Source organism: Heteronotia binoei, chromosome 21 (assembly GCF_032191835.1).
Source record: "Heteronotia binoei isolate CCM8104 ecotype False Entrance Well chromosome 21, APGP_CSIRO_Hbin_v1, whole genome shotgun sequence".
In the NCBI taxonomy this organism is placed as follows: Eukaryota; Metazoa; Chordata; class Lepidosauria; order Squamata; family Gekkonidae; genus Heteronotia; species Heteronotia binoei.
The window spans coordinates 155,346,186-155,358,959 of NC_083243.1; the positions used below are offsets into that span (position 1 = coordinate 155,346,186).

At 46.9% G+C, this 12,774-nt stretch overlaps 1 protein-coding gene across 1 annotated transcript in view; it reads left to right on the plus strand.

Annotated features, from left to right (window-relative positions):
* TH (tyrosine hydroxylase) overlaps positions 1-12,774 on the plus strand; it is a 56,674-nt gene that overhangs the window by 37,737 nt on the left and 6,163 nt on the right. The window contains exons 8-12 of the mRNA XM_060262740.1: positions 7,718-7,853; positions 7,978-8,047; positions 9,598-9,654; positions 10,680-10,775; positions 10,927-11,060. Of these exons, the coding sequence (XP_060118723.1) occupies positions 7,718-7,853; positions 7,978-8,047; positions 9,598-9,654; positions 10,680-10,775; positions 10,927-11,060 (493 nt within the window). The remainder of the gene's footprint in view (positions 1-7,717; positions 7,854-7,977; positions 8,048-9,597; positions 9,655-10,679; positions 10,776-10,926; positions 11,061-12,774) is intronic.

Here is a 12,774-nt window from a genome sequence, read left to right on the forward strand (position 1 = left end):
GCAGAGAAGTGGTCGCTGCTTCTGGCATGGCGAATGGAGGAGCAGGCAATGCTGGAGTTTCGGCCAGTGGTTCAGAGTCCCCAGAGGCCTCCAGCTTGGTCAGGAGGGCTGGCACTGGGGCCTCTGCTTTGGCTGGTTCAGTTGCTGGGAAAGTCGGAATGGCTGGCTGGTAATTTGGGCTATAATCCTTGATCACATCCCCAGGGGCTTCACGTGACTGTAACCGGTCGATGTGCTGCCTTATGGTGCACCTGCCTTCTGTGGTGACCTTGTACATCACCAACCCTAATACCCAGGCAACCTGAGCCGGGATCCAGGTTGGGCCACCCCCAAAGTTCTTGGCAAAAACCAAGTTTCCTGTGTCGAACCCACAGGGCGCCCAGATTGCCTCTGGCATCTCCTGCAAGCCTAGGGCTCGGTCCGAGTGCGACCACTCCAGGAATGTGGACAACTGCCTGCCCATTAGGAGCTCAGCCAGGTTATGGCCTGTGGCTGTGCAGGAGATAGTGTGCTGGGTCAGAAAGCACTTGGCACTCAGCAAGACAGGCCTCCTAGTCCACTTGGATTATGTGGTGGAGCAAGTTCTTAGTTGACTGCACCATCCTTTCAACTTGGCCGTTGGTGGCCAGGTGGAAGGGGGCTGACCTTACATGCCTTATCAAGTTTTGGGTGCAAAAGTCTTGAAACTCACCCAACGTGAAAGCCGTCCCATTGTCAGAGATGAGGGTATCCAGCAGGCCATGTGTTGAAAAGACCTTGCAGAGAGCTCCTATGGCAACCCGAGATGAGGTAAATGCCACATGGATTACCTTGAGTCATTTTGAGTAGGAGTCCATGATAAGAAAGAAAGTTCGTCTGTGGAAGGGCCCTGCAAAGTCCAGGTGCAGGCGGGACCAGGGGTTGTGTGTGGACTCCCACTGTTGCACTGGCGCACAGGGTGGTGCCAGTTGGGTCTCCTGGCATGGTTGGCATCAGGTGACCCAAGACTCGATTATGTCATTGATCCTGGTCTATCAAACATACCTGCAGGTGAGGGCCTTCATGCATATGATCTCCGGGTGGGTTTTGTGCAGCGCGGTGAGTACTCGCTGCTGCAGGGCTGAGGGCACCACCACCCTACTCCCCCACAACAAACACCCCTTGTGCACCGAGAGTTTGTCCTGGTGGGACGCGTATGCTGGTGGGCCACCCCCTCCACACCCAGTCCAAAACTCAGGAGAGGGTCTTGTCCCTGGCAGAGAATCGGACAATGTCATTGGCATGTATGGGGCAGTCTGGGAGTGACTTGATGACAGAATCTGGTGTGCTGGGGCAGGATCCGGGTCCCTGAATGGTAGCGGCATGTGGCTTAAGACGTCTGCATGTCCCATTGCCATCCCTGGGCAGTATTGGGGGGCATATTGGTATTCCACAAGGAAGATGGACCACCACAAGACCCATGGCAGCAGCATTTGGGGCATTTGGTGGTTAGGGGCAAAGAGGTCCAGCAGGGGTTTATTGTCAGTGCGGATCGTGAAGGGCTGGCCATAAAGGTAGTCATGAAACTTCTTAACCCTTGCTACTATGGCCAGACCCTCCTTTTCTATCTGCGCATAGTTGTGCTCCAGTTTCTGCCTTGAATAGTATGCCACTGGGACCTTGTGGCTGTCTGGCAGCACATGCACTAGGACTGCCCCCACCCCATATGGAGAGGCATAGCAGTCCAAAATGACAGGCAGCCATTCATCAAAATGCGCCAGCAAGCTATTGGAGGTCAGGAGATCCTTTACCGCCTGGAAGGTGGCGGCTTGCCGGCGGCCCCAGACCCACAGAGCTCTCTTGTCCAGTAACCTATGGAGAGGCTGTCTTGTGAGGAAGGAAAGGGTGGTAAAAGTTCAAGAGGCCAAGGAAGGCTTGTAGCTCTGCCTTGTTGGTGGGGGTTGGTGCATCACAGATGGCCCTGACCTTCACCTGCGATGAGTGGATCCCACAAGCATCCACCGAGTAGCCCAGAAAGTCAGTTTTTGGGAACCCCAGTAGGCACTTTTCCTTTTTGACTTTCAAACTGGCTGACTCAAACCACTGGAGCACAGCGCAGAGGCAGAAGGTGAATGCTGACACTGAACTGGAGGCACTTGACTCTGAAAGTGCCCCTATGTGTCATGATTGTTTGAGCCTTGGCTGTGGCGGCATCTACTGGGAGCTGCTGGTATGCCTGGGCCAGGTCCAATTTGCCAAAAAATTTAGCTTCTACCAGTGAGGCTATCACGTGGCTGACCCCTGGAACCGGGTATACATGGCCCTGTAGTGCCTTGTTAATGGTGCATTTGTAGTCTGCACAGATGCGGCCATCGGGCTTCACTGGGGTGACAATGGGTGTCTCCCAATGTGTGTTGGCAACTGGCCACAAGGCAGTCTAACTTTTCTTCTATCTTGGGTTTGAGGGCAAAGGGTATGTGTTGGGCCTTCAGCCATATGGACTGCACTTTGGGGCTAAGGTGTAAGTCTACTGGGGGGCCCATATAGGTCCCTAGGGTCCCATCGAATACAGATGGAAACTTCCTGCAAATTTTCTGAAAGTCCATGTTTGTGGGGGTCTGGTGGATTCCCATCACCTTTATTCGCAAAGGACTGAACCAAGCCTGGCCTAGTAAGCTACACAGGTCCCCATCAACCACTAGCAAGGGTAGAGTTTCAGAGACCTGTCTATATTTCACCCAGAAAAATCTGACCCGTAGTAGTGCAACCTCCCTCTTCTGGAAGTCCTGAAGTATGACCAGGGATGGATGCAGCCGGGGTCCCTCCTCCCCGGGCACAGTTGTTTTAGGGTTTGGGCCAAGATGACTGTATAAGTGGCCCCTGAGTCAATCTCCATTTTGCATGGAATGCCCTCAATTAGGATTGAGGTTTTAGGTTTTTCTGGGGAGGGCATGGAGAGTTGGCATACCTTGCCAACTGTGAGGAAGTGCACTTCCTCGATGATGGTGACCTCATGGTGTAGGCCATTTTGTCGCTTCATTGCTCCCCCCAATGCCTGGTGGGTTGATTTGGAATGGCAAACCCACGCCAGGTGGCCCATCTTCCCACACTTGGTGGCTGATGGTGTCCTGAAATATGCAGGAGCGGCGCTTGTGGGGCTCCCCACAGCTGGCATACTCTCAGGCAGGCACTGTGTCAGTAGCATGTGGTGGTAGGTGCTTCTGGGGCAGTTGGTGGAGTTTGAGGGTGTCATCGCTTTTGGAGTCCTCGGAGACTGATGCGGTGGCGGCCTGATGTACCCTGGTCACGGGTCGTTCCTTATGGGATTTCTCATAAGCAGTGACTTCAATGAGCACCTCCGTAAGCATGAGGTCCTCATGGATCGCCATCTTCTACTGCAACTTTTCCTCCTGGAGGCCGGTCATGAAGCAGTTGAGGAGGGCTTCCTTGGGGTTCGAGAACACGCAATTGAGGGCCAGGTGGCAGAGCTCCACGAGGAAAATGGCAGCAGTCTCCCCAGGCCTCTGGTTCCAGTTGTGGTATTCGATGTGCCATGTCGTGCGTGTTGGCTGGGGTGAGAAGTGGTTGGCTAGCTTCTCCACTATCACCTTGTAAGTGGCCTCCTCGAGCGTGGTGGGAGAGATGAGGTCCTTGGCCAACCACAAGGTTGCCATGCCGCAGATGCTGAGCAGGAGCAACTTCTATTGGTCTTCATTGGTGATCTTGTAGTACCGGATGAAGTAGTTCAACCGCTTCTCCCAGGTGTCCCAGTTTTCAAGGTAGTCTGGGTCAAATTCCAGGATATATCCATGCGGTCCAGGAATGGCAGCCATGATAGGGGCGGGTGGCGGTAGCAGTTGTGCGGCAGCACTGGAGCTTGGTGCACTGGATGATGCCAGTTGGTCCTAGGCTTCGCTTATCCAGATCCCACCTTTGTCGCTACTATATTATATGCAATGCAATGCAATGAAGAGGTGAGGTGGTAGCGATCATAGCTCTTTATTAGGTACAGCAAAGTATAGGGCTGCACTCTAAGACTACCTAACTGGACCAACGGGGCCAACTATATACAACTCAGGGTTCCTGCACAAGCATGTTATTGGATCATTCAAACCAGCAGGGGGCCCGTGATTGGAACACAGCAGCAGAGATTTGGATCCTGCTGCCCATTGTTCCCGATTCCCCAAGCTCAGTCCTTTTGGCTCCAATGAGCCCAGCAGGAACACCCATATAAGCGTTCACTTTGGTCCGCATACACAACAAAAAGTATTCAGAAATTTTAATTTGCACAGAGTGGCAGAATGCTGCAGTCAGGGGGTTGACTTAAGTGGGTTGTAGGAACTGTATCACTCCAGTCTTGGTCCATCTACTCTGGCTCCCAGTCTGTTTCCAGGCATATTTTAAAGTACTGGTGCTGAGCTTTAAAGCCCTATGCAGGGGAATCAGACTCATTCATTATGAGTGCTGGATTTGACATAAATGGCACTGTGGCGAGGCGGGCCATGTATGCCATAAAATGTAATGACAGTCAGCGGAGATGTAAGCTTTTTAAAGGACACAAACACAATTAAAGATATTATTGTTTTACTTAAAATACAAACATGCTTAAAACAGTCGCACTCTTGTTAAATTTGTTTATTTAACAGTCTTAACTGACATGTCCCAATCCTCCCCCCCCCCTTTAAAAGATACCTGCCTAAAATGGAGAGGGATGTGGATAATGGGATTGACAATGCTATTTTTAAAATAAAACATCAAGAAAAAGCATAAGGATCAGAGCAGAAACTAAAAATAAAAAATAAAAAACATAAAATGCTCTGGGCCTAGGAAAATATGAAATGGCTGGGCTTCTCCCCCTTCCCCCTAGGTGTACTCAGAGTGGCAGTGACTCTCCAGAGTCTCAGGTGTTTTAAAGGGTGGTTTGATATAATAATTTGGGGGAATGTATTACAAGAAATGACAGGATTGCCCACTGGAAACAATGGGAGAGGTCTGAAGGCCCATTGGAGAGAATAGGAGACATGCCAATTGACTTGCATGGACTCCACTGAAAGACATTGCAAAACACACACAAAAAATTGCAAAGAAAATGTAAAATGGATTTTCCATTAAGGCCTTTGGGCCCAGATAGACTACTCTGGGACTGGAATGACAGTTCCCAGAGTGGAATGACAGCCCCTGGGGACAGAATTTATGCTCTGGGACTGGGGATGGGGGCCCCTAGAGTGGAATTACATTCCCAGAATTGATTCCATTCCCAGAATACTTTTGCTACTCCCAGGGGCTGTCAATCTACTCTGCACGATGTCATTCTAGTCCCAGATCACATATTATATTGCTAGGAACCATCATTCCACTGGGGGCTGTCAGCCCAGTTCCAGACAACCTTTTCCATTGCTAGAAACAGTCCCAGTGTAGTCTATGATTCCAGTCTCAGAGTACTCTATTCTTTGCAACTTTTTTTTTTTATGCTGCAAAGTATTTAAGTGGAGCTGAAAGGAGCTTCTGGCTGTTGAAAAAGCAGGCAAAGACAAAGCCAAGCAAGCTGGGAAGGTCAGCAGCCCCACTCTCTGCTCCATGTGCTCAACAGCAGCTTGCGCTTGGAGGGGTGGGGACAGACAGGGGAGAGGGGAGAAGAGAGCTGTGGGCTGGATTTAAGTGCTGGGCAGTCTGGTTCTGGCCTGTGGGCCATAGATTTGACACCCCTGCATATGGTTTGGACCAACATATCGGAAGCACCATATAGTCCCTTATGAACCTACTCGATCACTGTGGTCACCTTTGGAGGCCCTGCTTTGAGTGCCTTGCCCTCTGATTTTAGGTCAGTGGCAATCAAGGAGATAGCCTTGTCAGCTATGGTACCAAATCTCTGAAACTTTCTCCCACTCATCTCCCCCCATCTTTTCCATTTTCCACCATTAGGTGAAGGTTTTTTTTGTTTTGTCTGGCATTCTTTCAATTATGCCTCCTTCCTCCCAGGGCCAATGCATAGGAGTAGGCCAGGTAGGCAGCTGCCTAGGGTGTCACCTGTCCTACAGGTGCACCTGGAGCCTCCTCCCTCCAAGGGTGTGCTCCTCAGAACCTGCCTTCCTTTGCCATGGAAGTCTTCTGCAGCAAGGGAAAGTGCTGCCCCACTGCTTTTGCCTTCCTGGGTCCACACAGATTCAGGAAAGTGAGAGCAGCATGGCAGCATTTGCACTCCTCTGAGCTCACTTTCCCTTGCAATGGATGGCAGGCTCCGAGAAGTACATACACCGCCCCACTGCTTTCACCTTCCCAGGTCTACACGGACCTGGGAAGATGAGAGTAGCATGGTGGCAAGGCAGGGTGTACACTTCTTGGAGCCTACCTTCCCTTGCAAGAGAAGGCAGACTCTGAGGAGTACATGTGCCACCCCACTGCTCCTGCATTCCCAGGTGTGCACAGACATGGAAAGGTGAGAGCAGTGGAGCAGCATAGTGGTGTGTGCACTCCTTGGAGGCTGCCTTTCCTTGAAAAGGAAGGCAGGCTCTGAGGAGTTCATGTGCCACCACATCATCCTAACGCTCTTCCCTTTCCAGGTCTGCCCCACGTGGGGGCAGGGGTGGGAGTGGGGCCTAGGGCTCCAGAAATGCTGGCATTGACCCTGCTTCCTGCCCTATATTTTAATTGTTGTTTTTATGCTTTTGTATGTGCATTTTAAGTTGGTTTCAGTTGTTTTAATGATGTATTTTGTTTGGTTTTAATGTTGTTTAACATATGTTTTATTATGTATGTTTTAAATCTGTTAGCAACTTTGGTGACCTTGATAAAGTTCGAAAACAGGGTATAAATTTTGTAAACAACAAGAATTTGTAAGATGGCTTGCATTACCAAATGGAATATTCATATCATCCCAGAGGGAGGTGGGGAAACGAACATGAGACTTCCAGGAGTTCCATATAAGTATCAAGTACTGTTTTCAAAAATAACTTCAGCATTATGGGTTGGATGCCATCAATTCATTCCCCTAGCAACAGCACTTTCCCTAGTATAAGAAGCTCAAAAACACTCTTGTATCAGTCAAGGGTGCCATACTCTGGAGGAAGATACAGCATTAGTGGAACAGACCTCGGGATCCAACTCAATGGATTGATACGTGTAAGCTCATACAAGCAGTATGTCACCAGTTTTACATGTGCTTCTCTCCTGAGACCTACTCAAGATGCCTCACAACATAAAAAACAATATGATAAAATAAAATACAGAGAAAAATGACAGCATAAAAATGGTAAACCAATCATCAAAAACAAGCCATCAAATATTGATAGTGGGATGACATTTACAGTGCCATCCTAAGCATAGTAACAGAGTTATTTCAAATAAGTTAGCTGGTGTAACTCTCTTTAGGAGGGAAGATGGCATGATATAGCCCAGTCTCATCAGAAACTCAGCTGGGTCCGTACTTGGATGGGACACCAACAAGGAAGGCTTTGCAGTGGAAGAGAATGCCAAACTGTCTCAGCTTCTCGCTTACCTTAAAGGCCCCTTGCTGGGGTCCCCATAAGCCAGTTGCAACTTGATGGCATTTATGTACATGGCTCTGTTTAGGATGACATTGCAACCTAAAATGATGACTGTTAGAGTACACGGTCCCTCAAGCTAGAAGCTGATCAATATGACTCGATAAATGTAGAAATTACTTTTATGTATTTCTGCTGAAAGGGACCAATTGTAAAGCTTTATGACATGTAGCTCAAATAATGCAGACAATTACAAATAGTGGATTGGATGATTTCAGAGAGAACGGGGTTCCAGCTCCGACCTGTGGCTGGACTGCTATCTGCTCGTGACTTCCTAGCCAGCTTGGCCTTCAGGGTGTTCCAGTGCACACAATATATCCGCCATTCATCCTCTCCCATGCACTCCCCAGAGCCGTGAGTACAACTGCACAGTCACTTTACTCATCTTGCTATGGCATATCATTGAACATGAGGCAGTTAGCCCTCTGGCAGCTGTTCTAATTGCAACCACATCAGTTCTCTTTCTCTCCAATTCAAGGGATTGCTGCCATGAACTTCTGGGACATGTACCAATGCTGGCAGACAGAATGTTTGCACAGTTCTCCCAGGTGAGCCAGCTGCGACACTCCTTGTACCAAAAAGCATCTCATACCTTTAAAGAGCAAAATGAGTCTAAAGTGTTAAGAGTAAGAACTTGAATATGTATGCAAAGAATGTACTGTTTCAGATGTTTCTTAATGGTAGGTTTTTGGAAATACGTTATTTAGACCTGTAAACATGTGGAACCTGAATGGTGGAGGGAGACAGAAAAGTGGGAGTCCTCCTGGTATTGTAGATTTTGATGCATATACATTGAATTGGTTATACAAATTATTGCAACTTCCACAAGCAGGGACTGATGCATCTCCAGAATACCCTCTTAGTAAAACCTACCACTGCATCATCTATGAGGAAGATTTTCTGATGCTGTATTGCTTATGTGAGTAGCTTAAAAATCTAGAACACCTAATTTTCACTTGATTATCCCCACTTTCACTAATCCCCACTTCCAATTACATGTGGAATAGATATAGTGCCATTTCTCCAGTATGGAAGGTAACAAAAATGCTTTTAACAAACAAACAAAATAAATGAGACCTGAGCAACCTCATCAAAACCTCATTAAAATGCTTATTGAAACATTTTAGCCCCCTTGCTTCTAGCTACTTGATACCCAACAATAGTGCTACAGACCTTCAAGAATAATGATCATGTTGAAGTATGATTGACAGCAACATTCCCACCTTTGATGGAGTTACTGTAATGACTATTTTCAAGGTTTTGATTTCTTGGAATTTTTCAAAGCTTTGTATAAATGGGAACAGCAGGCACAGTGGTATAAAGGGAGAGGTGATAGGGGTTTGAGGAATGCAATAAGACTGTTGTGTATAGGTAATATTAATACCCTGACCTGGATAGCTGAGGCTATCCCGATCTTTTCAGATTTCAGATGCTATGCAGTGGGTTGACCCTGGTTAGTATTTGGATGAGAGACCATGACTATCCAGAGGCAGGCAATGACAAGCCACTTCTGAACATCCCTTGCTTTGAATAGGCTATAGGTTCATCTTAAGTCATCTGTGGCACTTTCCACCACTGCAGTAGTTTGATGCACATTGTAATGAGAACCTGACACTGAAATGTTTACCAAAAAGATCATCAAAGAAGGAAAAAAAAACTTCAACCAATTTTACTGATAAGAAGCAGAACCCGGACATTTTAGAGGACAAACCTTAAAATATATGTCTGGGGGGGAAAGTTTGAAAAATAAAGTATCTGGTCACTCTAATCTGAGGGAACAAACCAGGACACTATTTTGATGTAGTTGTCTCCTGCTTGGCACTGCTGTCTCAGAATGAAGGAGTTGTTTCTTTTTACCCCACTTGCTTGGCTTCTGAAATAACAACTTGTATGTTTATCAAGTAGGCTATGGGTCCACGGTTTGCTGTTAAAGTCTCCTGCCTCCATCAAGGTGTGATAATGAGCCAGATTCTTCATGATCTTATAGCCATTTACAGTTCTATATAAAAACCAAACTACAATGACATTTGATGGCACAGGAGGAAGTCTCTTGAGGGCTTACAGGGAAAGAAAAATCCCACTTTTCTTTTGGTCCTAGGACATTGGTCTTGCATCCTTGGGAGCAACAGATGAGGAGATTGAAAAACTTGCAACAGTAAGGACCTCTCTATCTCTCTCTCTTGTTCAACTTTTGATTATAGGGTTGCTAACTCTGGTTTGGGAATTCCAGGACATTTTGGGATAGAGCCTGGGAAGCAGGGGTCATTTAGTAGAAAAATAGGTGATGGAGCTCAATAGCATCTCAGCATATGCCGCCCACCCCCCACCAGCCAAAAGCAACCCAACACAAGAAAGGAGAGCCCTGGGCAAGTGAGGCCTGCTTGGACTGGCTAGAGATCCAGCCAGTGCAAGCAGGCCTCACTCATTTGGGGCTCTCCTTGGCCACTCCCCCTACAGTCAAAAGACCAGCAAGCCACCCACAAGCCAAATCACATAAGAAGTGAAGAAAGGGTGGCATGTGTTACTCCAGGGGTTAATGAGGGTTGCTGGGGGTGTGGCAAAGCTCTTGGTGGCTGGCTGCCTGCTCTCCTAATCAAGGGAAGTTATGCAGCTGCACCTACTATTCAATGGACAAGGTAGGTAGATGGGTAGGAGAAGAGGGGCATCAGAAAGGTTCAGGAGCTGTGCTCCTGTGAGCTCCTGCTGAATTCAAGGCCTGCTGGGAAGAGTTGAGTTTTGGAAGAGGAGGGACCTCAGTGGGATATAATGCCATAGAGTACACCACCAAATAGCCATTTTCTTCAGGGGAACTGATCTGTGTACTTTGGAGATCTGTTATAATCCCAGTAGATCTCCAGGCTCCACCTGGAAGAGATATTAACATAGCAGAAAATGGTATAATGAGATAAGTGACTGTAGCATAAACCTGACAAGATCTATTAACAAAGAAGAACAAATGTGAAGGCGTAGTTTTAATAATAAATACATCATCTCTTGATGTCTTAGAAAGGGTAAGACTATCTGGGGTTTCCACCCACCAATATCCAATGAATTTCTCTAGTTTAGTTGCAGATGAAATCCTTCTCCTTGCTTTGCATGAGCTTAACAGCACCAGCATGTCTTTTGATTAACTGACATATTGGGTGTGTATGTGTGTGTCATTTTTTTTTTCCTTCTCAGCTTTACTGGTTCACAGTAGAGTTTGGTCTCTGCAAACAGAATGGAATCATCAAAGCTTATGGAGCTGGGCTCCTCTCTTCCTACGGGGAGCTAATAGTAAGTCCTAAACTATTCAGCTAGCCTGTTCTCCTCACTAAATTAAGGCTTATGGGCCTGCCTCTTTTAGATTTTGCTCTCTCATTAGTTTCTAGTCACAGTGGTCATGAGGTAGATTTTTCTGCAATGCCTTTCATTTTGCTTTATATAGCACTCTTTGTCAGATGAACCAGAGCTGCGGGACTTTGACCCTGATGCTACTGCTATGCAGCCCTATCAAGATCAGACCTACCAACCTGTTTATTTTGTATCAGAAAGCTTCAGCGATGCCAAAGCTAAACTCAGGTAAGAAATACTTGATACGATGACACTGCAAATGGGTATATATATGTGGTGGTTACATCTATATTGCATTGCTTTTGTAATAGATCAGTTATACTAAATATTTTCCCTTAAATACATACCTTTCAAACAGATAAAGAGAACTGAGGGTAGCCCCCCCCCTCCCTTTTTCTACAAGGGTAGAGAATCAGTTGGGCTCATCCATCTCTGGAAGCTGATAGGTCCAATATGATGTCTCCTAAGAGGAATTTGATGTTTAGATGTGATGTTTCAGCATGCTTCTTTGCCATTAACATTTCAGATCTAGGGATGAGCACAAACTGAGAAAATGTAGTTTGTGACAGTTTGTGGTTTGTGGCATACTTGACTTGAATCACAAATGGTCATGAACTTTTAAGAGCTAAATGAACTGGTTCAGTTTGTGAGATCCGTAATGCAGTAGAACATCTCTCAGACATGCTAGGGGATGCCAAACTCACAGGAGATCTCCAGCTGACTCTCCTGTTCCTGTCCCTCATGTTTGGTGAGGATTAGATTTATGGGGTCCAAGTTATGCCACCAGAAGGTTCTCCCATCCTCCATTCTTCCCAATGGAGGAAAAAAACAGCAAAAAGGGGGAGGGCAAGAGAAGCCCAGCAGAACAGAATCAAAATTACAGAGAATATCTGTAGTAGAAATTGAAGGTGGAGGGCATTTTTGCAAGCCCAGCAGAACCAGTGCCACTGTAGCAATGCAAACCCAACAGGACTAAGGTCAAGCCAGAATATCTTTGCAGTAGAAATTGAAGGTGGTGTTGGGCATTTTTTCAAGCCCAGTAGAACCAATGCAATGTACAGAGTGCCCAGTGCCCAGAGAGCCATTTTGGTGTAGTGGTTAAGTGCATGGACTCTTATCTGGTAGAACCAGGTTTGATTCTCCACTCCTCCACTTGCACCTGCTGGAATGGCCTTGGGTTAGCCATAGCTCTGGCAGAGGTTGTTCTTGAAAGGGAAGCTGCTGTGAGAGCCTTCTCAGCTCCACCCACCTCACAGGGTGTCTGTTGTGGGAGGAGAAGATATAGGAGATTATAAGCTGCTCTGAGTCTCTGATTCAGAGAGAAGGACAGGGTATAAATCTACGATTCTTCTTCTTCTGCTTCTTCCAGCACAATCAAAGAGTGCTCAGCAGAATCCTTTGCCATTAAAAGGACTGATCTCAGAGCAGAGTCACAAGAAATCCAAGCTGGGGGGGGGGGCATTTTTTCAAGGACAGCACAACTAGTTACAATGTGCAGAATGCCCAGCAGAACCCAGTGTCACTGGCACGGCAAACTTAAAAGGACTGATCTCAGTCACAAATCTAAGTAAGAAGTGTGTGTGCAATTTTGCAAGCTCTGTGCTAGAAAATGGGAAATAAACACAAAAGAATGCAAAAAGGGGGGGGACCTTTGGAAACTAACATGACTAATTTGAAACTGACAACTGTGTTTCCAAGGCTGGTGAATTTTGTTCCAAGGCCCCCCCCCCCATTGCTTTGAAGTCTGGTAAACATTTTGTTTGAGTGGAGACAGCCTGTCTGGAAGTGTATCCATTCACAAACCTCTAAAAAACCTCTACAAACGGCTTGAAAGTTTGTAGAAAGTTTGTGCTGGTTGACCTGCCATGAACTTCACTTCATGAACCATGAACTGGCTAAAATTCATAACAAACTTTAGTTTATGAGCCAGTTTATGTCCATC